The sequence below is a fragment of the Pristiophorus japonicus genome, chromosome 10 (assembly GCF_044704955.1).
Source record: "Pristiophorus japonicus isolate sPriJap1 chromosome 10, sPriJap1.hap1, whole genome shotgun sequence".
Lineage (NCBI taxonomy): Eukaryota > Metazoa > Chordata > Chondrichthyes > Pristiophoridae > Pristiophorus > Pristiophorus japonicus.
The window spans coordinates 172,870,290-172,894,217 of record NC_091986.1 but is presented as its reverse complement, the minus strand read 5'-3'; the positions used below and the strand labels follow the sequence as shown (position 1 = coordinate 172,894,217).

Below are 23,928 nucleotides of genomic sequence, written 5' to 3'. Positions count from 1 at the left end.
ATATAGCATTAGGGTTTATATTTTTAATTATTTATTTGAGCTACATAATGCATCAACTACTGGGGCCTTCAAAACAGCAGGCCAGAAAATCTCAATGGTGAGCATGTTACATTCAGGGACTAGTTTGAAAAATATAATTTCCACCAAGCATCATTCTCCAACTTGCATAGAGCCAAGTGGCCCCTTTCTCAGGCGTTGGTCATGTGCCTAATTCTGATTGATTCTAAAAGTATGCGAACACGAGGAGTTCAATTTTGACCAACGCTGTTTTTTGGCGTATTGCCAGAGTTGTGTCTGTTTTTCTAAGCCAGAACTACTCCAAAAATAAATGTGCCACTTTTTCCCCGCTGTAATTTTCAAATTTGGCACCGCCCAGCCTGTCTAGTCGCTTCAGAGAGTGGAGCCTACTGACTGCGCCGAAAAAATGATGCCATCCCTTCTGAGCGTGCGCGGAAAAAAAAAGGATGTGCTGATGTTATTCCGGTGGGTGCGCATGCACAGTTCAGCTCCCGGTCCACAATCAGCCACTTATATAGAGCCAGTTGTGTGTGAGAGCGTTGCGTGCTGAGAGAACTGTAATTATCATTGGAAAAATCTGAGCTACAATACAAGATGCAATGCGGCGCCAGGACCAAGAACTTCTTAGAGGATGAAGTGGAGGCACTAGTTCCTGTGATTGAGGCCAGATAGTAGGAGCTGGACACCAGCAGAGGTCACACAAAAGTTCCACCCAAAGAAGTGAATAAACGATGGAACCAACTTGCAGAAGATTACTGTGCAATGGTGATCACCCCGAAATCTGGAAGCCAGTGCAAAAAGAAGTTGCAGGACCATGGTCAAGTAGTTAGTATAAGTAATATTTTCATTTATTCAACGTAAATGCAATTGTTATCATCATCATAGGCAGTCCCTCGGAATCGAGGAAGACTTGCTTCCACTCTTAGCATGAGTTCTCAGGTGGCTGTATCGTCCCAATACGAGAACCACAGTCTCTGATTCAGGTGGGACAGACCGTGGTTGAGGGGAAGGGTGGGCGGGGAACCTGGTTGGCCGCGCACTCCTTCCACTGCCTGCGCTTGATCTCTGTCTGCACTCAGCGACGAGACTCGAGGTGCTCAGCACTCTCCCAAATGCACTTCATCCACTTAGGGCAGTCTTTGGCCAGGGACTCCCAGGTGTCAGCGGGGATGTCGCATTTTATCAGGGAGGCTTTGAGGGTGTCCTTGTAACGTTTCCTCTGCCCACCTTTGGCTCGTTTGCCATTGGCGCATTCAGAGTAGAGCGCTTGCTTTGGTAGTTTCGTGTCTGGCATGCGAACTATGTGGCCTGCCCAGCGGAGCGAATCAAGTGTGGTCAGTGCTTCAATGTTGGTCTGGACGAGGATGCTAATGTTAGCGCGTCTGTTCTCCCAGGGGATTTGTAGGATCTTGGAGACATCGCTGGTGGTATTTCTCCAGCAACGAGGTGTCTACTGTACATGGTCCACGTCTCTGAGCCATACAGGAGAGCGGGTATTACTACAGCCCTGTAGACCATAAGCTTGGTGACAGTTTTGAGGGCCTGGTCTTCAAATACTCTCTTCCTCAGGCAGTCAAAAACTACACTGGCACGCTGGAGGCAGTGTTGGATCTCTTCGTTAATGCCTACTCTTGTTGATAGGAGGCTCCCGAGATAAGGGAAGTGGTCCACATTGTTCAAGGCCACGCCGTGGATTTTGATGGCGGGGGGGGTGGGGGAGCGGGGTGGCAGTGCTGTGCGGCGAGGACAGGCTGGTGGAGGACCGTTGTCTTGCTGATGTTTAGCGCAAGGTCGATGCTTTCATATGCCTCGGTAAATACGTCGACTATGTCTTGGAGTTCAGCCTGTGTGTGCGCAGTCGCAGGCGTCGTCCGCGTACTGTAGCTCAATGACAGAGATTGGAGTGGTCTTGGACCTGGCCTGGAGACGGTGAAGGTTGAACATCTTCCTAATGGTTCTGTAGTTTAGTTCCACTCCAGCGAGGAGCTTGTCAACTGTGAGGTGGAGCATGGCAGCGAGGAGGATTAAGAGGGTTGGGGCGAGGATGTAGCCCTGCTTGACCCCGGTCCGGGCGTGGATTGGGTCTGTGATGGATCCGTTGGCAATTGTAATATAAATGTGACCAACCGTGTATGTGCCATCCAACAGAAAGACACCCTCTCGAAAAAGTTGTATTTTCATCTTTGCAGAGGAAAGTGGCAGCCAACAAACGAAAAAGAACTCGAACAGGAAGAGGCCCGGCAAATCTGCACCCACTGATGTCCTGAGAAGAGAGTCGCGACTTTGATAGGTCCTGCCTGGAGAAAAGCAACCATCAATGCACAAGCTGGATCCACACCTCGAGGAAGAGGGCTAGTCCTGCAAATTCCAGAGTCTGGCTTTACTCAATGTTAAGTACTGCGTGGGCTTATCATGCTTCAGTTCATGGGGATGTCTCCGTCAGTTACGCTTGGGTTGATGCAATGTGCCATCGTTCATCATGGTCCTTCAAATCAGCCTGCTGCCTGCACTGTGTAAGCCGACTCATGCCACCCACCCTGCCCCCTCCTCTGCTCCGTTATATTTTGCAAAACTGGAGGCCAACTCTGACTATGCAGATGATTCAGACGAGGATGAGCCTGAAGAGGAGCACATCTTCCTATCCCACCTTCCAGACCATGGGGGTGAGGGGGAGGGGATGGTTTTCAAGAAGCTTTTCAAAGGAGCCAGAAGTGGCGAGGTTTAAGGAGGAATTCTCATAGGACACAAGGTGGTCAAAGGTCCTACTACAAGAGGTAAAATACACAAAGGCCAGAATCACACGAACAAAATCCTTGGGTGGCGGGGGGGTGGGATGCAATAAAGAGCTCAGTTTTATATGCATTTAAAACAGGATTGCTTGTACAAACTGCCCCATCTTACTTGAATAATGATAAAGGAGGGAATCCTGGAAGAACTAAGTTCACCCTTTCTCTGCCGTTATTGTTTATAGTTGCTCTCGGATATGCAGTCGTATGTGAGTGTAAGAGATGCAATTACAAAGATAGAGCAGGATTTAGAGAGGACGGTGAAAATGTGACATCTCCTGTATTAATTGACAGGTAGCCAAATGTAGCTCAACAACGACAGGGGTGATTAGTGCAGGACAAGATACATGCAGCAGAGTTTTAATTTGAGAGTTCATGGAAGGTAGCAGATAGGAAGCCAGCCAGAAGAGCATTGCAGTCAAATTCAGAGATGGCAAAGCCAAGTATAAAAAAATTCAGCAGCAGAGGGGCTAAGGTGGAACAGAGGTAATGCTGCAGAGGTGTTCGTAAATGGTCTTTGTGATGGAGAGGATATGGGACCTGAAACTCAGTTCCAAGTTGAACAGGATGTCAAAGTTGTGAATGGTCTGCTTCAGCCAGAGACAGTGGCTGGGGAGGGAGATAGGAACATATGAACAGGCGGACATTCAGACCCATGAACCTGTTCTGCCATTAAGTCAGATTATGGCTAATCTGGACCTCAACTCTATATCAAATTGATACCCTTACCTAAAAAGTCTATTGATCTGTCTTGAAACTTTTGATTGACCCAGCATCCAGCCTTTTGAAGGAACGAGTTCCAGATTTAGACTACGCTTGGCCTAGCTCTAATAAGATTTTGCATTCTAGCTCCGGATTCCCCCATCGGAGGAAATAGTTTCTCTGTATCTACCATATTGAATCTCATTATCATTTTAAACACCTTGATCAGACCACCCATCAACCTTCTAAACTCAAAGAAAGACAAGCCAAGTTTTTTCAAACGGTCCTCATAATTCAACCCTTTAAGCCCCAGTATCATTCTGGTGAATCTGTGTTGTACCTCCTCCAAGGCCAATATATCCTTCTTGAGGTGCGGTGCTGAAAGATGAACTTCAGTCATCCAGATGGGGTCTGACCAAGGCTCTGCACAACTCAAGGATAACTTCCATCCCTTTGTATTCCAGGCCCCATGATGTGAAGGCCAACATTCCATTAGCCTTCTTGATTTCCTTTCTACCCGTGCACTAGCTTTTAGTGATTGGTGTACATGGACATTCAAACCCATTCCACATCTTCGAGTCTCTCATCATTTAAAATGGTAATGGAACCAGTGGAAAGGAGATAGAGTTTGCATCAAGGAACATAGGCTTTGGCCTTCCTTGGATACTGGGTAAGCAAACTGACAATAGAGGCAATCCAGATGTCGAGAAAGTCTGTGTTGTTAGCATACATGTGGAAGTTGAAAACTGCCCCCATGGAAAGGTAGTTTGGAGATGGGGTTGTATTTGGCAACGGCTGAGAAGTCGATGGTTGTTTTTGTTTGAAGAAGGGGTAATAATTTTAAAGGGAAGAGAGATGGTACCCGAGGAGAAAGAACTATTGACATCATCAGCGAGTATGGGGGGGCGGGGGCAAGAAAGGATAGTTGGGTGGTCAGGAACCGAGTGAGAAGGGGACTGAGTGAGCAGGAGGTGGAGGTCATAGACAACACAAGTTTGGAGATGGTGCGGAGAGAAATTGGGGGTGGGGGGAGAAATTGGGGGTGGGGGGGTGGGGGGGAGAAAGAGAGGGGTTGAGAAACTACAGAGACTGGGTTTTTGTGCGAGATGGCATGGGGGTTGAAGGGGGAGGCAAGAGAGCAGCTGGGCCCAGAGGAATAGGACAATGCTGCAGAGGTTAAGTGAGCAAAGAAAAGGGGATTTAAGGCGATGGTTGGTCAAAGATCAACGATCAACAGGAATCTCGAGTTATACTTGCTCTCCACGAAGATGCTGGAACAGTAAGCCATTTTGGCAAAGAGCAGGTATGCATGATCCTGGGGAAGTAGAGAGTTGGAGATTAATACTGGAGTAAGCATGTAAAGATCTGGTTAGAACCTGTAATGAATAAATCAAACTAGTAGCTTGTAGAGAATCCTGATCAAATAAGGAAACATTGTGGTGGTGACAAGACCACCAAGACATAGACTATAGTGCAGCTCCCTCTCTGTGGAAAGTTTGTGGGGAAGAATAGACCAGGAGATATCTTTGTAATAGGAATAATCTGCTAGCAAGTTTCAGAGGTGTGCTATAGAGTTACAGCATGAAGGGAGAGATATGAAAATACCACCAAGAAAACTAGAACTTCCACACCCAGGAGGAGCACGCTTATGGACAAATGACCACACCTACACTGGAAGTTCTGTATGAGCAGAAATTCTCTCAAATTTAATACTGGGAAGACCAAAGTCATTGTTTTGGGTCTCCACCACAAACTCTGTTTCCTAGCCACTGACTCTATCCCTCTCCCAACTTCTGTCTGAGGTTCGTAACCTTGGTGTCATATTTGACCCCGAAATGAGCTTTTGACCAGATATCCGCAGCATAACTAAGACTGCCTATTTCCACCTCTAACATTGCCCGTCTCCGCTCTTGCCTCAGCTCATCTGCTACTGAAACCCCCATCAATGCCTTTGTTACCTCTAGACTTGACTATTCCAACGCACTCCTGGCTGGCCTCCCACATTCTACCCTATGTAAACTAGAGATGATCCAAAACTCGGCTGCCCATGTCCTAACTCGCACCAAGTCCCGCTCATCCATCACCCTATGCTAGCTGACCTACATTGGTTTTCAATCAAGCAACGCCTTAATTTCAAAATTCTCATTTTCAAATCCCTCCATGGCCTCACCCCTCCCTATCGATGTAATCTTCTCCAGACACCCTCCCCCCCCCCCCAAGATGTCTGTGTTCCTCTAATTCTGCCCTCCTGAACACCCTGATTATTAATCGCTCAATCATTGGTGGCCGTGCCTTCTGTTGCCAAGCCCTCCACCTCTCTTTCCTCCTTCAAGATCCTCCTTAAAACATACCTCTTTGACCAAGCTTTTGGTCACCTGTGCTAATTTCTACATATTGGGCTCTGTTATATCTCATAATACTCCTGTGAAGCGCCTTGGGGAGTTCCACTACGTTAAAGGCACTCTACGTTAGAGTGCCTTTGTGGTGGTGGTTGTTGTTTTTGTTTTCATCAGTATTATTGGAATAATCTGCCTGAGCCCCTGATGTTGGGCTATTCTATTTGACAGTTAGTGGGGGGGGGGGGGAGGAGGAGAAAAAGATTCACTCATTTTGGAGCTGTGATAATAGAGGCTTGATGGCTTGTATCATCACCAAAGAAAAATGAGCAATCACTGACTCCAACTGAAAATTAGATGCTGTCTTAACGGCAGGTGAGTGATAAAAGGTTAAGCCCAAAGCTGGTTAAGATTTACCATTAAACCTATTCATGACTGACTTCAAACCAGTGTGGTATGACCATAAGTATATATGTCCTTAAAAATTTACTTGGTCAACTGAATGGGGACCAAGATGATTGGGGACAAGTGTTCTGCCCTGACTTGGGATATAAAAGGGAGGACAGGAAGTTCCTTAACTAGATAGGAAATTCCAGAAAGAGTGGAAACTGAAAACTCCAGAAAGCAGCATCATCACTCCAAGTGCATTTAGCAGGGGAAGATTACCGTTGTCAGTGAGTTGTATCACTACAGTTAAAGTAATCACAAGCAAGGTTGTAAAAATAAATATTATTGAAGAATAAATTGCTCAGATGTCATTCGTGGGCAATGAGTAGTGACTGACTGATATTGGGACAGTTTAAAGTTTACTGAATGGAGAAATTTATATAAATCATAACCAACACTTGCCTTTAAATATATTCATTGTGTTGTAAATTGACAGTCCACAAACCACACAATTTTCTAGTGCATATTAGGCACTCAAGACACACTGGTGCATTAAAATAGAAAGCCCACAATTAAAAATAAATAAACGAACTTTTTTTGTCCTTCATTCTCTTACCAGAGCAAAGTAACAATGCACAAAGTTTCAATTTTCACTGAGCCGAAGACAAAGCAAGTACCAGAAAACTGCATATCCTTTTGTGTGAAAAAGATCAAGGAAACAATTCAAGGCGATGGCATTGACAGTTTCAGATATACTGTACTGCTGTTAATTAGAAACTAGTTAACATAACTTGGTACAAAATTAAGCTCCTGGTTTAAAAAGCACTGAGGGGTTGACAGTTTAAAGTCTGAAAAGAGCCAAGTCCGAGTTATCTCCGAGAGTTTTCCAAACTCTCCAGTCTACAAACAGGCACTGTCTCCTCTAGATTCACACAAGGATCCATATTAGTGAAAGCAAGTTCTGGTGATCATGTAACTGAACCTTCAGGTAAGGAAGACTTTATCCACTGTACTGGAGGTCCATTCAGCTTGGAGCTCAAGAAATGACTTTGTTGTTCCCATTGCCTGCCACTGATCTGCAGTTATTATCCTGAGTATTAAGTGTTGCTGCTGTCAGTGCTGAAGGCAACTATGCAGTGGCCGTCTTCTAAACAATGAGAATTTCACCAAGAATCACAACAATTTATTTTGGTAATCAAAACAGCAAAAATTGCCTGGAGAAGTTAATGATGCCAAATTTTGTTCCAAGAGCTGGTGTCCAGTTTATGCTACTGCTATTAGTGTATGGTGTTCATTAGCTCACCTCAGAACCACTATTGCCAAAAAAATCCCCATGACATATGCTAAACAGCAAGCAACAGGGTCGTCATCGGAGCTAGCAAAAAAGAAAAAACAGACAGTAGCCAGTAGGATCATGCATCTGATGGTGAGAACAGTCACAAACCTCATCATCTTGATCAAGTGTCAAATTTCAAGATTACCCCATTTGGTAAGCAGTGTTTATCTTTGCCGGATGTTAAAGAAAAATGTGTTCATTACATTTCCATAATTTATTTTAATCAGATAAATGTTATGAATAAAAGAGAGAAAATGCAGGAAATACTCATCAGGTCAGGCAGCATCCGTGGAGAGAGAAACAGAATAAATGTTTCAGGTCAATGACCTTCTCATCAGAACTGGAAGATGTTAGAGACGAACAGTTTTTAAAGCAGGTACAGAGTCATGGAAAAGAGACAGGTAAAGAACAAGGGAGAGGTCTGTGATAGGCAGAGGGTGGAGTGCCGAGTGTTAGTAGCATTGTGTTTTTATTTCAGATTTCCTGCATCTGCGGTATTTTGCTTTGTTTAAAAAAAAATGAAGAGTATTTTTTCTGCAGTTGAAATCCAACAAGAAGGATGTAATCAGGCTGTCACAAAATTCTCTCGTACCACTAATTATTATCCTGATGATGGCAGGGAGTCGATTGTCTCCCCATCGTGGTAATTCCACTATCCAACAAAGCGCAGGCATTTTCTATTATGTATGAATAAAGAGACTGACCGGATACTGTGAGCTCAAAGTAAAGTATGACCTTAGTCTTTTATTACAGGTCTCCAGAGTGCCTCTCCAGCCTGTGAGGCCTCCTTAAGTACAGGTGCTCCCAAGAGATTGTGGGATCCCTTGGGACTCCAGGGGATGAGCTCTCGAGTGGTTAAACAAGGTATTTACAGGTTCACATATATCAACACTTTCTTTTACCTCTTTTGTGATAACAGATACAACTATGACACTCATGTCTGCAACGGTTAATAATTGCCACAATCACCTCCATTATATTTACCCCCCAATAGTTTTCACGTACTTATCATCAATGCTGTTTTGGTAGTATATGTGCAACAGTTTATCTTTAATCCATGAAATCTGTTTGGAAGCTTCCTTTCCTGCCTCAGCTTGTAAACAGTACTTTTTATAGATCTGCGCCAGCCCCATCATAGCTTCTCTTCTCACTCTCCACTGGGAAGAAAGAAAGAGAAAAAGTATTACTTTATCAAGATGAAACCATTGGGTGCACACATATGCAGATACACATGCTCACATAACCAGAAAAGAATCAAACAAACATAAATGCAAACAACTTAACTTGATTCTGTATTCTGCTTAAAGGGGTGGGGAAACTGATATTCACATAATACTTCAAACAAGACAAAACAAAAAAAACTCTCATTGCAAGACTAAATAAATGGTAATCCACAGCAACAGGCTACAAAGAGTGGCACAAATGTGTCAGCAGTAAGGCCAAAGGATTTTGAGCCAGGATACAAGAAAGCTTTACAGTCTTATTGCTTCAGCATTTATCACATAATCCATAAATATTTTTATACAAAAGTAATGATTAAGCAGGACTCATGTTGGAATATTGGGAAATAATTCTAAACTCTGGATCAGTGACAACAATTACAATACATTTGGTTAAGCTATAAAAGTTAGGAGGCAGACCAGAAACCCCAGTGATGGGCACTCACCCAGGAGATCTGGATTCTAATGCGAGCCCAGAAGATTAGCTGAATGTGTTATGCTGTGGATATGAAGCGTTTCCAATTCTGACACAAGCTGCTTCATGGAGGATCTCATAGTCGGAAGAAATCTCAGGTAGATGACTATCAGCTATCTAATGCATATCTGTTTCCCTTCCCATCAGAACAACTGACGATAATGCCATACATTTCTAACAATTAGAGAAATCTGTAGTCCCATCATGTCCTACCCTCCTCCCACTTTCCAACATTATACTCCATCTGCCAAAGTTTTGCCCACTCACATAGCCTGTCCATGTCCTTTTACAGATTTGGTGTCCTCCTTACACATTGCTTTTCCTCCCATCTTTGTATCGTCAGCAAACTTGGCTATGTTACACTCAGTCCCTTCTTCCAAGTCGTTAACATATGCCTTTTCTGTTAACCCATAAGAAGTCACTGGGTTGCCCCCGTGTCATCAACCCAAAATAATCCTAACAAAAGTGCCCCTTTTTAAGAGAGGAACAACTGATGAAACTCAAATCAAAAAAGACGAGGGAAACTTATCAAATTAATTAATATTATTCCCTGTATCCACTACACACTCCAACATGGAGGCCCAACCTGCTGAGAACACCAGCGGCAGGTCGGGGCCATAAAAGAAGTGGAGGGGCGGCGCCTGGGAGCAACGTGGAGGCAGACTGCTTCAGGGAGCAGCGCGAGGAGTGATGTCATCAAGGTCCAGGTCGGTGATTGGAGCGTGGGCAGACACACCAGGAGCGACGAGAGACTGTGGAGGGATGTGATCGGGGTTCAGGAGAGGCGTGAGTTCGGGGCCAGGGGCAGCATGGGCCAGCACACACTGCGATACCCGTGCTACAGAGCTGGCCTCCAGTCGTCTTGGATAACCTTTGCCAGGACCAAGACCCAGCTCAGTCAGGCCTGTATGGTGGTTGGTGTGCAACGGTCACCAGACGTTGAAAAAATTCACGCACAGGTATCTTTCACCCTTCATGATGTAGTTCGGGACCTGGACTATTAGGTCCGTCATTGAAACATCTGTGAACTCATCCTTTTTGCCATGGAAGCAAGTCATCCTCGTTTCGAGCGACTGCCGATGATGATGACCCTCCTAACTGAAAAAAGTAGCGCAGAGAACTTACAGGGTTCCAAACACCAACATAAAACATTGGTGTACAAAATGTGCTGCACCACAATGACTAGGAAGCAATTTTACCATACAGTGGTGTAAACCCAGACACTGCTCAAAATGAAGGAAGGACAGAGATTATGGAAGGAGAAGGTTGGGAAGGGGGAAGTTGTGTCAGCTGTGGATCAGTAGCACCCTTGCCTCAAAAGTCAGACAGTTGTGGGTGCAAGACCCACTCCAGAGACTGGAGCACAAAACCATAGGCTGACACTCCAGTACAGTACTGAGGAAGTGCTGCACTGCCAGATGTGCCATCTTTCATATGAGACGTTAAACCAACGCCCTCTCGGGTGAATGTAAAAGATCCGATGGCACTATTTCGAAGCAGAATAGGGGAATTATTCCTGGTGTCCTAGCCAATATTTATCCTTCAATCAACATCACTAAAAAAAAAACCACAGATTATCTGGTCATTTATCACATCACATCACTGTGTGCAAATTGGATTGAGTTTCCTACATTACAACAGCGACTATACTTCAAAGAGTACTTCATTGACTGTAAAGCGCTTTGGGACATCTGGTGGTCATGAAAGGCACTATATAAATGCAAGTCTTTTTCTAAATAAGGAACCATTTCAAGGGAAACGGGAAGAAAAAATTGAAATCTTCTCACCCGTTTGTCTAATGTTCTCTCTCTTACAAAGTTTAGCAGTTGATCATTAACAAGTGAGAGATCCTTTTTAGCAGCAGTTACAATGGATACAATGACATCATGTCTTATTGCTTCTTCTGGATCATGTGATCGGACTTTGAGAAATTCTGTAAAAGATCAAATTTTACAGCTCAGCTCCAAACATACAATGTCAAATCCTGCTTTCCAATCTCAAGGCACTCTCCTGCACCCCCCCCGCCTACAATATTTAGTAAAATACCACATTCACTTTCTGATAAAGGCAATCTGCCCTGGAATCTCATCATTGCATTCTAAACGGTTCAATAAACAGTCCCATTAGTCAGTAATATATATCCCCAATAAAATTGGAACATATGCAACTGCAGTGAACTTCCTATGAATATTTATTGGTATTTTCACTAACATTTGGGGAAGATCAAAAATTTTCCCTTTATTCCTGCTTTTCTGCAATTGATGAAGCAAACAAGTAACATGTTATAAGGTAGAAAATTTGACAATGAAGAACAGATTGAAAAGTTTAAAAAATAAATTGTATTTATAGATGTGGTGCAAACAGCAAAAGTAAGCGATTGGCTGTAAAATAGCACCTGACTTACTCATTTACTACACGCAGAAGCCAAATTCTGTGACTGAAATTTAAACTTTTCTAAAATTATTTTCGCTGAATCCAATCTGCAACAGAAATCAACTTATTTGCAGAGCAAGGGAGAAAGAGGCTCCTCAAAATTAGATTTACATCAGCTTAATCCTGTTTTTTTTTTTAAAAAGTAAGAGGGGCTAATCGTATGCTCAAGCACAATATTGTTACAAAGGTTCGTACTCGCGTCTCAACCCTCGTTTGAGGAGAGGGGGTGAAGAAAGGGCTAAAGGGAGCAACAAATCACATTCAAGAGGTTCTTTGAGAATTTTTTTAAAAAAAGGTCACCGATTGCCATTCCTGCATACTCCTTGAGCAGACTGAACTGAGGCTTTGAGACCAGTATCTTGTTTCTTGGCTCGAGATTGGACATGGTGTGGAGTTACAACAACTTGCATTTATATAGATCCTTGAATATAGTAAAACATCCGAAGGTGCTTCACAGAAGCGTGATCAACAAAATTCAACAGCGAGTCACAGAAGGAGATATTCGGGCAGATGAGGGTCATCGAGGTAGGTTTTCAAAAGGAGGAAAGAGGTCGAGAGGCGGAGAGGTATAGGGAGAGAATTACACCTGGAGGAAAAAGTGGTGGAAAGAACAATTATTTTGCAAGACAATGGGCCCAAGTTTCCACATGATTCGCGCCTGATTTTTAGGAGCAACTGGTGGAGAACGGACTATTTTAGAAATCGCAATTCTCCACATTTTTTTTTCTGCAGTTCTAGTCAGGTAGAACAGTTCTAGTTTAGAACAGAATTTTTTCTTCAAAAGGGGGCGTGTCCGGCCACTGACGCCTGATTTGAAAGTTTCCACAGTGAAAATGTACTCCAAACTAAAGTAGAATGGAGCCAGTGAAGATTTTTGTAGAACTGAAAAAACCTGTTCTACACATTAAAAAATCAGGCGCAGGTTACAAATTAGGCGTCCAGAACGAGGTGGGGGGGGGGGGGGGGAGGGGAACTCATTAAATTCGACAATAAATCCTTATTTATACATCTACAAATATTATACAAATAAATCCAACCTGAATAAACATTTATAAGCCAAGAAAAGATTAAATAAACCATCTTCCTACCTGTGTGAAAGTGCTTCAGCCAGGGAGAATTCTGCAGCCGTTCGTGCCGCTGAGCGATGGGGGAGAGAGAGGAGGGAGGGAGGAGGGAGGGAGAGAGAGGAGGGAGGGAGGAGGGAGGGAGAGAGGAGGGAGGGAGGAGGGAGGGAGAGAGAGGAGGGAGGGAGGGGAGAGAGAGAGAGAAGGGAGGGAGGGAGAGAGAGAGAGAGAGAGAGAGAGAGGAGGGAGGGAGAGGAGGGAGGGAGAGGAGGGAGAGAGAGAGAGAGGAGGGAGGGAGAGAGAGAGAGAGAGAGGAGGGAGGGAGGGAGAGAGGGAGGGAGGGAGAGAGGGAGGGAGGGAGAGAGGGAGGGAGAGAGAGAGGGAGGGGGAAGAGCATCGGGTCGGGGAACAGGAGCGCAGGTCGGATCAGTCGGGGTGGGGGAGAGCGGGTGTCTGGTCGGGGGGGGGGGGGGGGGCCGTCGGGTGTCGGGTCAGCGCGGGGGGAGCGATGTCGGGTCGGCGCGGGGGGGCCATCGGGTCGCGGGTCTCGGTGAGTGGGTGGGGGGGGGGGGGAGGGGAGAGAGCGGGTGTCGGGTCGGCACGGGTGTCGGGTCCTGGGGGGGGGGGCGGAAACGGGTGTCGGGTCCGGGGGGGGGGGGGGGTGGGGAGCGAGTCTCGGGTCGGTGCCAGGGGGGGAGCGGGTGTCGGGTCTCTGGTCGGGGCAGGGTGGGGGGGGAGCGGGTGTCGGGTCTGGTCGGGCGGGGAGCAGGAGCTGGCCGTGGGAGGAGCCTCATTCACGCAGCCCCAGTGAGGCCATTGGGCCAGGGCTAGGGGCTGCGTGCTTCGGGCCCCTCCCACACAGTTCGGCGCCTGGAGCTACTGCACTTGCGTGCCGACTGTAGCGCGCATGTGCAGAGGTCCCGGCACTGTTTTCAGCGCCGGGACCTGGCTCCGCCCCCCCACAGCTCGTGCTGACTGCGCCGAGTGCCAGGGGACCTGTAAGTAGGTGGAGAATACCGAGGATTTTTTTAGGCACCGCTTTAGGCGCGAAAAACGGGCGCCCAGCTCGGAGGGGCGCCCGTATTTTTTCTTGTGGAAACTTGGGCCCATTGTCTGGGCAGGACAAACAAAGGACTTTTAGTCAGAGGAAGAGTGTTCATATTGGTCAAAAGTAGGATTTGAACTGGATTCCACAATCGGATTTACAATCAGGCTACGAGTTGGAGCATTTTGCTGTAGTGGAGGAAGAAAAAGCTAGCAGAAAACTCATTTCTTGCACATGTGCACCTTTTGTCAACTCATCTTAGAAAAACAGTCAGATAGGTTTCTTATCTCAACCATTGGTCACCATTGGGGACAGGAGGACAGGGGATAGAAAGTGGGCTCCAGAAAAATAAAGTTTCCTACCTTGATCAATTTTTTTTTTATAAAGTGCCTTGTTTTGAACATGCTCAACACTAACATCCACCATTACATATAGTTATCCTTTAACTATTCTGCTCTGCAAATAATTAATAGTGCCTCATCTCTGCTTTTTTAATGTTCTAAAATATAAATTAAAATAAATTAAATTATTAATGGATACAATAACAGATTCACCTCAACAACTAGCTGAACTTTGTAATCTTGCCAGCTGAGACAGCTATGTTAAGTAGCAGCTAGTTAAACTAGTGACATTTTTGTTTAAAGTGCTAGCCTTCAAGACAATGGAGCAGATAAAGGGAAACTATTTCCTATGGTTGGAGTTCAGAACGAGGTGGAGTGGGACTAACTGACGTGCTCATGCAGAGAGCCGGCACAATTTAGAGCAAAATCAAGAAGCACTTCTCCACACAAAGGGTAGTAGACATGTGGAACTCTTCCCCCAAAAGTCTGTGGATGTTGGGTCAATTGAAGCTTTCAAAACAGAGATTGCTAGATTTTTATTAGGTAAAGGTTTCAAGGGTCTTGGAGCTAAAGCATGTAAATGGGGTCGAGATACAGATAGGCAATGATCCAACTAAAGGGCAGAATAAACACGAGCGACTGAATGGCCAACTCCTGTTCCTATGCTTAAAACGTTGTGCTGACAATACATCTCTTAATAATAAAATATAGTCTAATCAAATTAAAGTTTAAAATACAATATTGAATATCATGGTATATTTAAAGTTCCAATGTGCCCAGCAGTTGCTGTTGATAGCTGGTACTATATCAGTCGGAGGTTAGATTCAAAAATCATAGAATCATTGAATGGTTACAACACAGGAGGCCATTCTGCCTGTTGAGCTTGTACCAGCTCTCTGCAAGAGCACTACAGCTAGTCTCACTCCCCTGCCCTTTCCTCGTCTCACTGCATTTTTTTTCCCCTTCAAACAGAAAATAGGTGCAGGTGTTGGCCATTCGGCCCTTCGAGCCTGCACCACCATTCAGGTACTTATCCAATTCCCTTTTGAAAGCCAAAGTTGAATCTGCCTCCACCACCCTTTCAGGCAGTGAATTGCAGATCCTAACCACTCTGCGTAAAAAAGTTTTTTTGTATGTCGCCTTTGGTTCTTCTGCCAATCACCTTAAATCCGTGTCTTCTGATTCTCGACCCTTCCACCAATGGAAACAGTTTCTCTCTACCTACTCTGTCTCGACTCATGATTTTGAGCGCCTCTATCAAATCTCCTCCAAATCTTCAGCTTCAAGGAGAACAACCCCAGCTTCTCCAGCCTATTAATGTAACTGAAGTCCCTCATCTCTTTGAAGCCATTCTCGTCAATCTTTTTAGCACGCCCTCCAAGGCCTTCACATACTTCCTAAAGTGCGGTGCCCAGAATTGGACACAATACTTCAGTTGAGGCTGAAGCGGTGTTTTATAAAGGCTCATCATGACGTCCTTGCTTTTGTACTCTATGCCTCTATTTATGAAGCCCAGGATCCCGTATGCTTTCTTAACTGCTTTATCAACCTGCCCTGCCACCTTCAACGATCTGTGCACATGTACCCCCAGGTGTCTGTTCCTATACTCTTTAGTTTATATTGCCTCTCCTCATTCTTCCTACCAAAATTTATCACTCGACACTTTTCTGCGTTAAATTTCATCTGCCACGTGTCTGCTCATTCCACCAGCCTGTCTAAGTCTTCTTGAAGTCTATCACTATTCTGCCAAGTTTTGTAATTGTACCCTGTACACCCAAGTCTAAGTTATTAATATATATATCAAGAAAAGCAGTGCTCCTATTACCGAACTCATCAAAAAACTCAATCGAGTTAGTTAAACATGATTTGCCTTTACAAATCCGTGCTGGCTTTCCTTAATTAATCCATACTTGTCCAAGTGACTGCTAATTTTGTCCCGGATTATCACTTCAGAAGCTTCCCCACTCCCGGGGTTAAACTGTCGTTACTGGGTTTATCTTTACACCCTTTTTTGAACAGGGGTGTAACATTTGCAATTCTCCAGTCCTCTGGCACCAGCGCCATATCCAAGGAGGATTGGAAAATTATGGCCAGTACCTCCGCAATTTCCACTTTTACTTCCCTCAACATTCTCGGATGCATCCCATCCGGTCCTGGTGACTTATCCAATTTAAATACAGCCAGCCTTTCTAGTACTTCCTTTTCATCAATTTTTATCCCATCGAATATCTTAACTACCTTCTCTTTCACCATGACTTTGGCAGCATCTCCTTCCTTGGTAAAGACAGATGCAATGTACTCATTTAGTACCTCAGCCATCTCCTCTGCCTTCATGTGTAGGTCTCCATTTTGGTCCCTAATTGGCCCCACCAATCCTCTGCACCTGAGCAGGACTGGAACCGATGTCCTCGGGGGGAGTGTTTGCTAGTGCTATTGGGGGAGGGCTTAAACTAATATGGCAGGGGGTGGGAATCTATGCAGGGAGGCAGAGGGAAGTAAAATGGGTGCAGAAGCAAAAAGTAGAAAGGAGATAAGGAAAAATGGAGGCCAGAGAAATCAAAAGCAAAAATCAAAAAGGGCCACAGTACAACATAATTCTAAAAGGACAAAGTGTTAAAAAAACAAGCCTGAAGGCTCTGTGCCTCAATGAGAGGAGCATTCGTAATAAGGTGGATAAATTAATTGCACAGATAGCCGTTAACATATGTAATTGGAATTACAGAGACATGGCTCCAGGGTGACCAAGGCTGGGAACTCAACATCCAGGGGTGTTCAATATTCAGGAAGGATAGACAGAAAGGAAAAAGGAGGTGGAGTAGCGTTGCTGGTTAAAAGGAGATTAACGCAATAGTAAGGAAGGACATTACTTTGGATGATGTGGAATCTGTATGGGTACAGCTGCGGAACACCAAAGGGCAGAAAATGCTAGTGGACATTGTGTACAAACCACCAAACAGTAGTAGGGAGGTTGGGGATGGCATTAAAGAAGAAATTAGGGATGCGTGCAATAAAAGTAGAGCAGTTATCTTGGGTGACTTTAATCTGCATATTGATTGGGCTTACCGAAAAACGGTAGCACAGCAGAAACAGTAATTTTGGCGTAAAACTACATAAGAGTTTGCCAAAAAACAAAAATCTAGCCCCATATATTCAGGAATATTTAGTACTCAATCTTTCCCTTTTTTGATCTAGGTCTCCGGTATCACCACATCATCTTATTCCCATGTGGTTATTCGCGCCTGCGGCTCACCAACTTCATTTACCACACTTGTACTGCAAACCTATCTTAGCCCTTTTTGTATTCGCTCTTAGTCTGACTCCACCTAATACCGTACTATTTCTTAATCTAGTGCTATCTGTCTCTCCCAATCCTTTGTGCGCCTCATTTCTCCTTTCTAATGCTACATCCTGATGCCCACCCCCTGCCAACTTAGTTTAAACCCTATAATATATACTTCACACTGGCACATTAAACACACGAGGAGATGCACAGTAAGAAATTGAAATTTAAAAAAAATCTGCATACTAATGTGCTCTTTACACTGCAATATAGAATTCGTAAATGTCAGCATTTTAAACATTTAGAAGGCTCAGCATGCTAGACTCTAAAGTCAGCTAATTAATAAATTGAGGTTAGAATAAACCATGCATTTCAAAGCCTACATATTTCATCTGACTATCAGGTAATCGATGCAAACCTGATTTTCTGATCTGAATAGTGCCAAATAACACCAATCTTCTAATATCCATTTAATCTGCCGTTTATTACTCCCATGGATTTCACACCTTGTACACTTCAGCTACTAAACTGGATTTGAGGGTTCTCCAAAACCTGTTTAATTAGAAACTAAGATCGATGGTATATAATGCTCATCCACTTCATATGGGTGAAGTGCATAAGTTATGAAATGTAAGTAAATCATTGGGCATGAGGTGTTGACTCAGATTCAGAGCAGTAAGTATTGATTCTGAAACTATTGCAAAGTCGAAAAACTATTGTTGGGGGAAAAAATAACTGCATGGTTTTATGGGGTTCAAGTTTAGGCTCATGTTTTGCTCCTATTTTTTTTGGAGCAACTAGTTTAGAATGAAGTATCTTAGAAATTGCAATTCTCAGCATTTAGTTTGTTCCAATTCTAGCGAGTTAGAATAGTTTTGTTTTAGAACAGTTTTTTCCCAAAAGGGGCGTTACCAGCCACTTACGCCTGTTTTACAAGTTCAGACAGTGAAAACCTACTCCAAGCTAACTTAGAATGGAATAAGTGTAGATTTTTGTATGCTCAGAAAAACTTTGCCTGCACTTTATAAATTAGGCGCAGGGAACAAGAGATGTGGGGTGGGGGGGGAGGTGGGGAGAGAGAGAAGGGAAGTTAGGGTGAAGTTAGGGGATTTTACAAGCATTAAACACTTCACTTTTACAAATGGAGTCATCATCAATAATAAATGATCTATAAATCAAAAAAAATTAAATTTAAAAAAAATAAATAAAAAATTAAAAGTTTCTCCTCATCTACTGCAGCACCGGGAGCCCTCCAACATCCTGCTGGGACGGGGCCCCCCCAGGAGATGCCGGGCAGCGGGCCCTGCCGCCGACGAGGACTGCCCACCCACAGCAGATGCTGGACCGCCGCCCAGGACTTGTGGGTCCCGCCGACGACGCCGCTCCCACTTTGGGCAGGGCAGGCACCCAGCAGATGGATGACCGCCGCCCAGGACTTCGGGTGGGGCCCACCCTCAGCGAGATGCCGGGTGGGCGGGCCGCCGCCACGGAAGAGGTAAGTGCTGTCAGGCCACTCGGCCCGGGATAGGGGCGACATCCCTTCGGCCAGGCATCGGGTCGTCGCCCGGAGACAGGACGCGCTGGGAGGGCCAGGAGCTGCTGGCACTGTTTTTGGCGCAGTGGTGTAGCTCCGCCCCCAGCAGCTCCTGCTGCGCTGCGCCACGCCGAGCTGGAAACAGCCTTAAAGATATCGGAGAATCGCGAGGTAAGTATTTGCCGTTTTTTCTGGGGGTGCATATGCATGCACAGGTTATGCAATGAACTAAAAGGAGGTTCCCCATTACATATCCAGTGTGTTGATTTGTTCTATCAATTGGATAATACCAACTAGGTTCCCGGAATGGTTAATTTGATGAAGGCGCAATTCTCCCCCATTCCTCCTCCTTCTCCCCAGGCATTGCCATCAAGCAACTCCTCCTCAATAACTGCCCAGCCATCCCCCTGATTTTCAACAGCACCACCATTGCCAAGTTCCCCACCATCAACATTTTGAGGGCCACTGCTGACCAGTAGCTGATCTGAGCCAAGACCATGATTACAAGAGCAGGGCAGAGGCTGGATACTCTACAAGTGGTTCAATTCCTGACCTCTCAAAGTGTATCCACCATCTGCAAGTATCAAATCAGGAGTGTGGTGGAATCTTTACCATTTGCCAGACAAGTGCAGCTCCAATAACACAACAAACTTACCATCCAGAACAGGGCGGTTCACTTAATTGGCATCCCTGTAATTAGGCTCATTAACCGACTCTTCCATTAGTAGCACACTGCAGCATGATCGATCTGCAGGATACACTGCAGCAACTCATCGAGACTCCCTTGATAGCATCTCCTTCCCTTGCAACCTCAAACAACAAAGGACGAGCAACAATTTCTTGGGAACACCATTACCTCTAAGTTTGCTTCCAAGAAAGGGAAGTCACGTCATTCTAATTTGGACATCTCTGTTATTTCATCGTCACTGAGTCAATATCCTGGAATTTCCTATCAAGAGCGCACCAGCACCACATAAATGGCAGCAGTTCAAAAGGGAAGATTCACCACCAGCTCCTCATCAGGGCAGCCAAGGAACAAGCAATAAATGCAGCACTGCCAGCCTCGCACACATCCAGAGAATACATTTATTTTAAATTTCAATTTCCTGTGGAATTGCTCAGAGTGACTAAGAGATTACATTACTATACGATAGGACTCATGTCGCCAATGAAAGGAACAATTCGGAAATAATAGATCAGCTTATAAATTGTCAAATGTTTCTATTTGGTCCTTGAAAGTGTTTTTCACCCACTGCAGGTAGATGAGTAAATGCCAGTTACATAAATAAATAAATCCATACATACAACACAGGTTAGTAGCTCTTTATAGACAAGGTTTAGAGTGTGGGCTTTAACGCAAACCAAAAAATACATAAAATTAATTAAACCAGTTTGCATATTTCCTTCACCCCATCTTTAATGGTGCTTAGTTATGGAAGGATTTTGCTTTATGTTTAAATCCAGGACTTGTCAGAATTTCCCTCCAAATGCAAAAGTATAGCCCTTCCAGAATTTAGATCAATTATTTTTTTAAGCTGGTTGCTTTTGCATTCCAAGAAAAATAAAGTTTAAAATGCAGCTGGTGTAAATAGGTTTACATTTTAGAATATAAGCAATGCCACATTTCAAAGTGCAGTTTCATTTGTCGCACATGCAAGATGCTGTATCAATTAGCAATCCCTTAAACATAGATACTTCCATTGCAAAAAGTTAAAAAAAAGTTTAACCTTCATCTTGATTAATACTATTAGACAACAAAACAAAAAAGATTCTCCCACCCTGACCTCTGTCCTCTTACGCTGTTCCAATGAAGCTCAACGTGAGCTCGAGGAACTTTCTACTGGGCACTTTACAACCTTCTGGACTAAAGACGAATTCAACAATTTCAGATCATTACCTCTGCCCCCATTCTTTTGGAGGGCAGCTGTTGCGATGATTCTGATATTCCCATTTACACCTCCTCCAGACCCAGCTTTAGTTTTTTCACTTGTCCTATTACCATCTCCTTTTGCTTCGCACCATTTAAGCTCTCCTGGCTTCCATCACATCACAGACATTCTCTTTTGTTCTTTCCACCCCACCCACTTTCACTGCCTCTGGATTTGCTTAAAACCTGTTACATCTCTAAATTTTTCCCAGTTCTGACGAAATTTCCAGCATTTTCAGTTCTCACTTCAGATTTCCAACATCTGTAGTACTGTGCTTTTGCAAATATTATTCTTGTTTCTTTCACTATTCTCAGAAATGATTTCGCTCAGGGATTTACTCCTCAGTAAATTTCCACTATTACACAGGACTGGAGCAGGAAGCTCAGCTTATCAGCAAATTCCACTATTCTCTGAAAGACCAGTCTTGCATTCATTCAAAAAATAAATCTGGGTGCGCAGGCACGGATGCATGCTGTTATGCATTTAAATTGTATTAATTTCTTGCACATATTATAATTTGTTACAAATTCCATTTCCAGTACAAAGTTTCTCATTTTAACAAATCCAAAATAGTGGTCAAAAGAAGTTTCAAATAAAATTTGGAGTGATTCCATTGCTGACTTCTCATTCTTGATTAGTTTTCATACATTCTTAGTAACTTTTCATTTGATGTTTAAGTACCCACCTTGCTTACTTTTGTTATGTTGCCCATCTATTAACTTGTGATTTGTTAGTGTTATGAATTACATTTGAGCAAATCAGGTATTTCAAAGTAAGCTATTTTTCCTCTCCAAAATCAGGGATTAAACGAGCACAGAAAAATTGAATTTTCCTCCTGAAGAAGCTCTCAACTTCAAGGAGTTGTAGTTGATAAAACTGAAGTGTACAGCTCCTTTAAAGAGAGTCCAAGAAGATTGAACACAAGAAATAGGAGCAGGAGTAGGCCATTTGGCCCCTCAAGCCAGCTTCGCCATTCAATATCATGGTTGAGCTTTTACATCAACTCCACTTTCCTGCCCACATCCCATAATGCTCAAAAATCTATCGATCTCAGTCTTGAATATACTCATCAACTGAGCATCCACAGCCCTCTGGATTCGGGAATTCTGATGATTAACACACCACTGAGTGCAGAAGTTTCTCCACTTCAGTCCTAAATGGCCAGCAGACCCCTTAGCCTGAGACGATGATCCCAAGTTCTAACTCTCCAGGGAAAACAGCCCCTCAACATCTACCCCGTCAAGCCCTCGAAGAATGTTGTAAGTTTCAATGAGATCATCCCTCATTCTTCTCAACTCCAGAGAATATAGGCCCATTCTTGTCAAATCTGTCCACACCAAAGCCCTACATAATTGCACTAAGACTTCCTTACTTGTATACGCCAATAAAGGCCAGCATACTATTTGCCTTCATAATTTCTTGCTGTGCCTGTTAACTTTCTTTGATTCGTATACAAAGACACCCAAATCCCTGAGAATCCCAACATTTACTAAGCTTCCATCTTTTAAAAAAATATTCTATTTTTCCATTCTTCCCACCAAAGTGGATAGTTTCACACTTGCCACATTTTACTCCATGTGCCACCTTATTGCTTACTCACTTAACCAGTCTTTATCCCTTTGCAGCCCTCTTTGCGTCCTCTTCACAACTGGCTTTCCCACATGGTATTATCAACAACTTGGATATAATACACTGTCCCCTGATCCAAGTCATTGATATTGATTGTAAATAGCTTAGGCCGAAGCTATCCATTTGCAGCACTACACGAATTACACCCTGCCATCCTGAAAATGAGCCATTTATTCTTACTACAGGGTTTCTGCTTTCTGTTGGTTAACCAATCCTCAATCCATGCTAATATATTACTCCCAATCCCATGAGCCTTAATCTTGTGTAACAACCTATTGGGCCCAACTTTCCACATGATTTGCACCTGATTTTTAGGAGTAACTGGTGGAGAACGGACTATCTTAGAAATCGCAATTCTCCACATTTTTTTTCCTGCAGTTCTAGTGAGGTAGAACAGTTCTACTTTAGAACAGAATTTTTTCTTCAAAAGGGGGCGTGTCCGGCCACCGACACCTGATTTCAAAGTTTCCACAGTGAAAACGTACTCCAAACTAACTTAGAATGGAGCAAGTGAAGATTTTTGTAGAACTGAAAAAACCTTGTCTACACATTAAAAAATCAGGCGCAGGTTACAAATTGGGCGTCCAGAACGAGGTGGGGGGGGGGCGGGGGGGGGGAAGGGAACTCATTAAATTCTACAATCAATCCTTATTTATACTTCGACAAATATTATACAATAAACATTTATAAGCAAAGAAAAGATTAAATAAACCATCTTCCTACCTGTGTGAAAGTGCTTCAGCCATCGTTCGAAGGAAACCGCCGTTTGTTGCCGCACAGGGGAGGGAGGGGAAGGAGACAGCGGCTTGTTGCCGCGCAGGTGAGGGAGGGGAAGGAGACAGCGGCTTTTTGCCGCGCAGGTGAAGGAGGGGAAGGAGACAGCGGCTTGTTGCCGCGCAGGGGAGGGAGGGGAAGGAGACAGCGGCTTGTTGCCGCGCAGGGGAGGGAGGGGAAGGAGACAGCGGCTTGTTGCCGCGCAGGGGAGGGAGGGGAAGGAGACAGCGGCTTGTTGCCGCGCAGGGGAGGGAGGGGAAGGAGACAGCGGCTTGTTGCCGCGCAGGGGAGGGAGGGGAAGGAGACAGCGGCTTGTTGCCGCGGAGGGGAGGGAGGGGAAGGAGACAGTGAGAAGGGAAGCCTCAGTGCTGATGGCAATGTGGTTTTATTAAAAAATGTTCAAAAATTAAACAGCTACAAAGAACTACAAAAATGGCTGAGTGCCAATGTTTTTTTTCACACTGAGCATGCGCGAACGCTCCAACGCGCATGCGCAGCGTTGCCGGCAGGAAAAAAACTAATTTAAATATTACCCGCCCCCTCCCACTTACAAAATTGGCGCAAGTGTAGGCTCCGCCCCCCTGGGCGCCGCGCCAAATAGACAAGGAGCTGCAGAGCGCTCGAGAATAGCGCGTTTTTT

At 44.4% G+C, this 23,928-nt stretch overlaps 1 protein-coding gene and 1 long non-coding RNA gene across 7 annotated transcripts in view; one reads left to right on the top strand and one right to left on the bottom strand.

Moving 5' to 3' along the window:
• Positions 1 to 23,928, bottom strand: part of LOC139275199 (sister chromatid cohesion protein PDS5 homolog B) — a 297,515-nt gene that overhangs the window by 153,198 nt on the left and 120,389 nt on the right. For all 5 annotated transcript variants that reach the window (XM_070892340.1, XM_070892337.1, XM_070892338.1 and 2 more), the window contains 2 exons: positions 11,048 to 11,193; positions 8,571 to 8,722 (listed from right to left, as the gene is read on the bottom strand). In XM_070892340.1, the coding sequence (XP_070748441.1) occupies positions 8,571 to 8,722; positions 11,048 to 11,193 (298 nt within the window). The remainder of the gene's footprint in view (positions 1 to 8,570; positions 8,723 to 11,047; positions 11,194 to 23,928) is intronic.
• LOC139275200 (uncharacterized) overlaps positions 13,700 to 23,928 on the top strand; it is a 74,224-nt gene continuing 63,995 nt past the window's right edge. For both annotated transcript variants that reach the window (XR_011595693.1, XR_011595692.1), the window contains exons 1-2: positions 13,700 to 13,755; positions 18,663 to 18,918. This is a non-coding gene — a long non-coding RNA (uncharacterized lncRNA). The remainder of the gene's footprint in view (positions 13,756 to 18,662; positions 18,919 to 23,928) is intronic.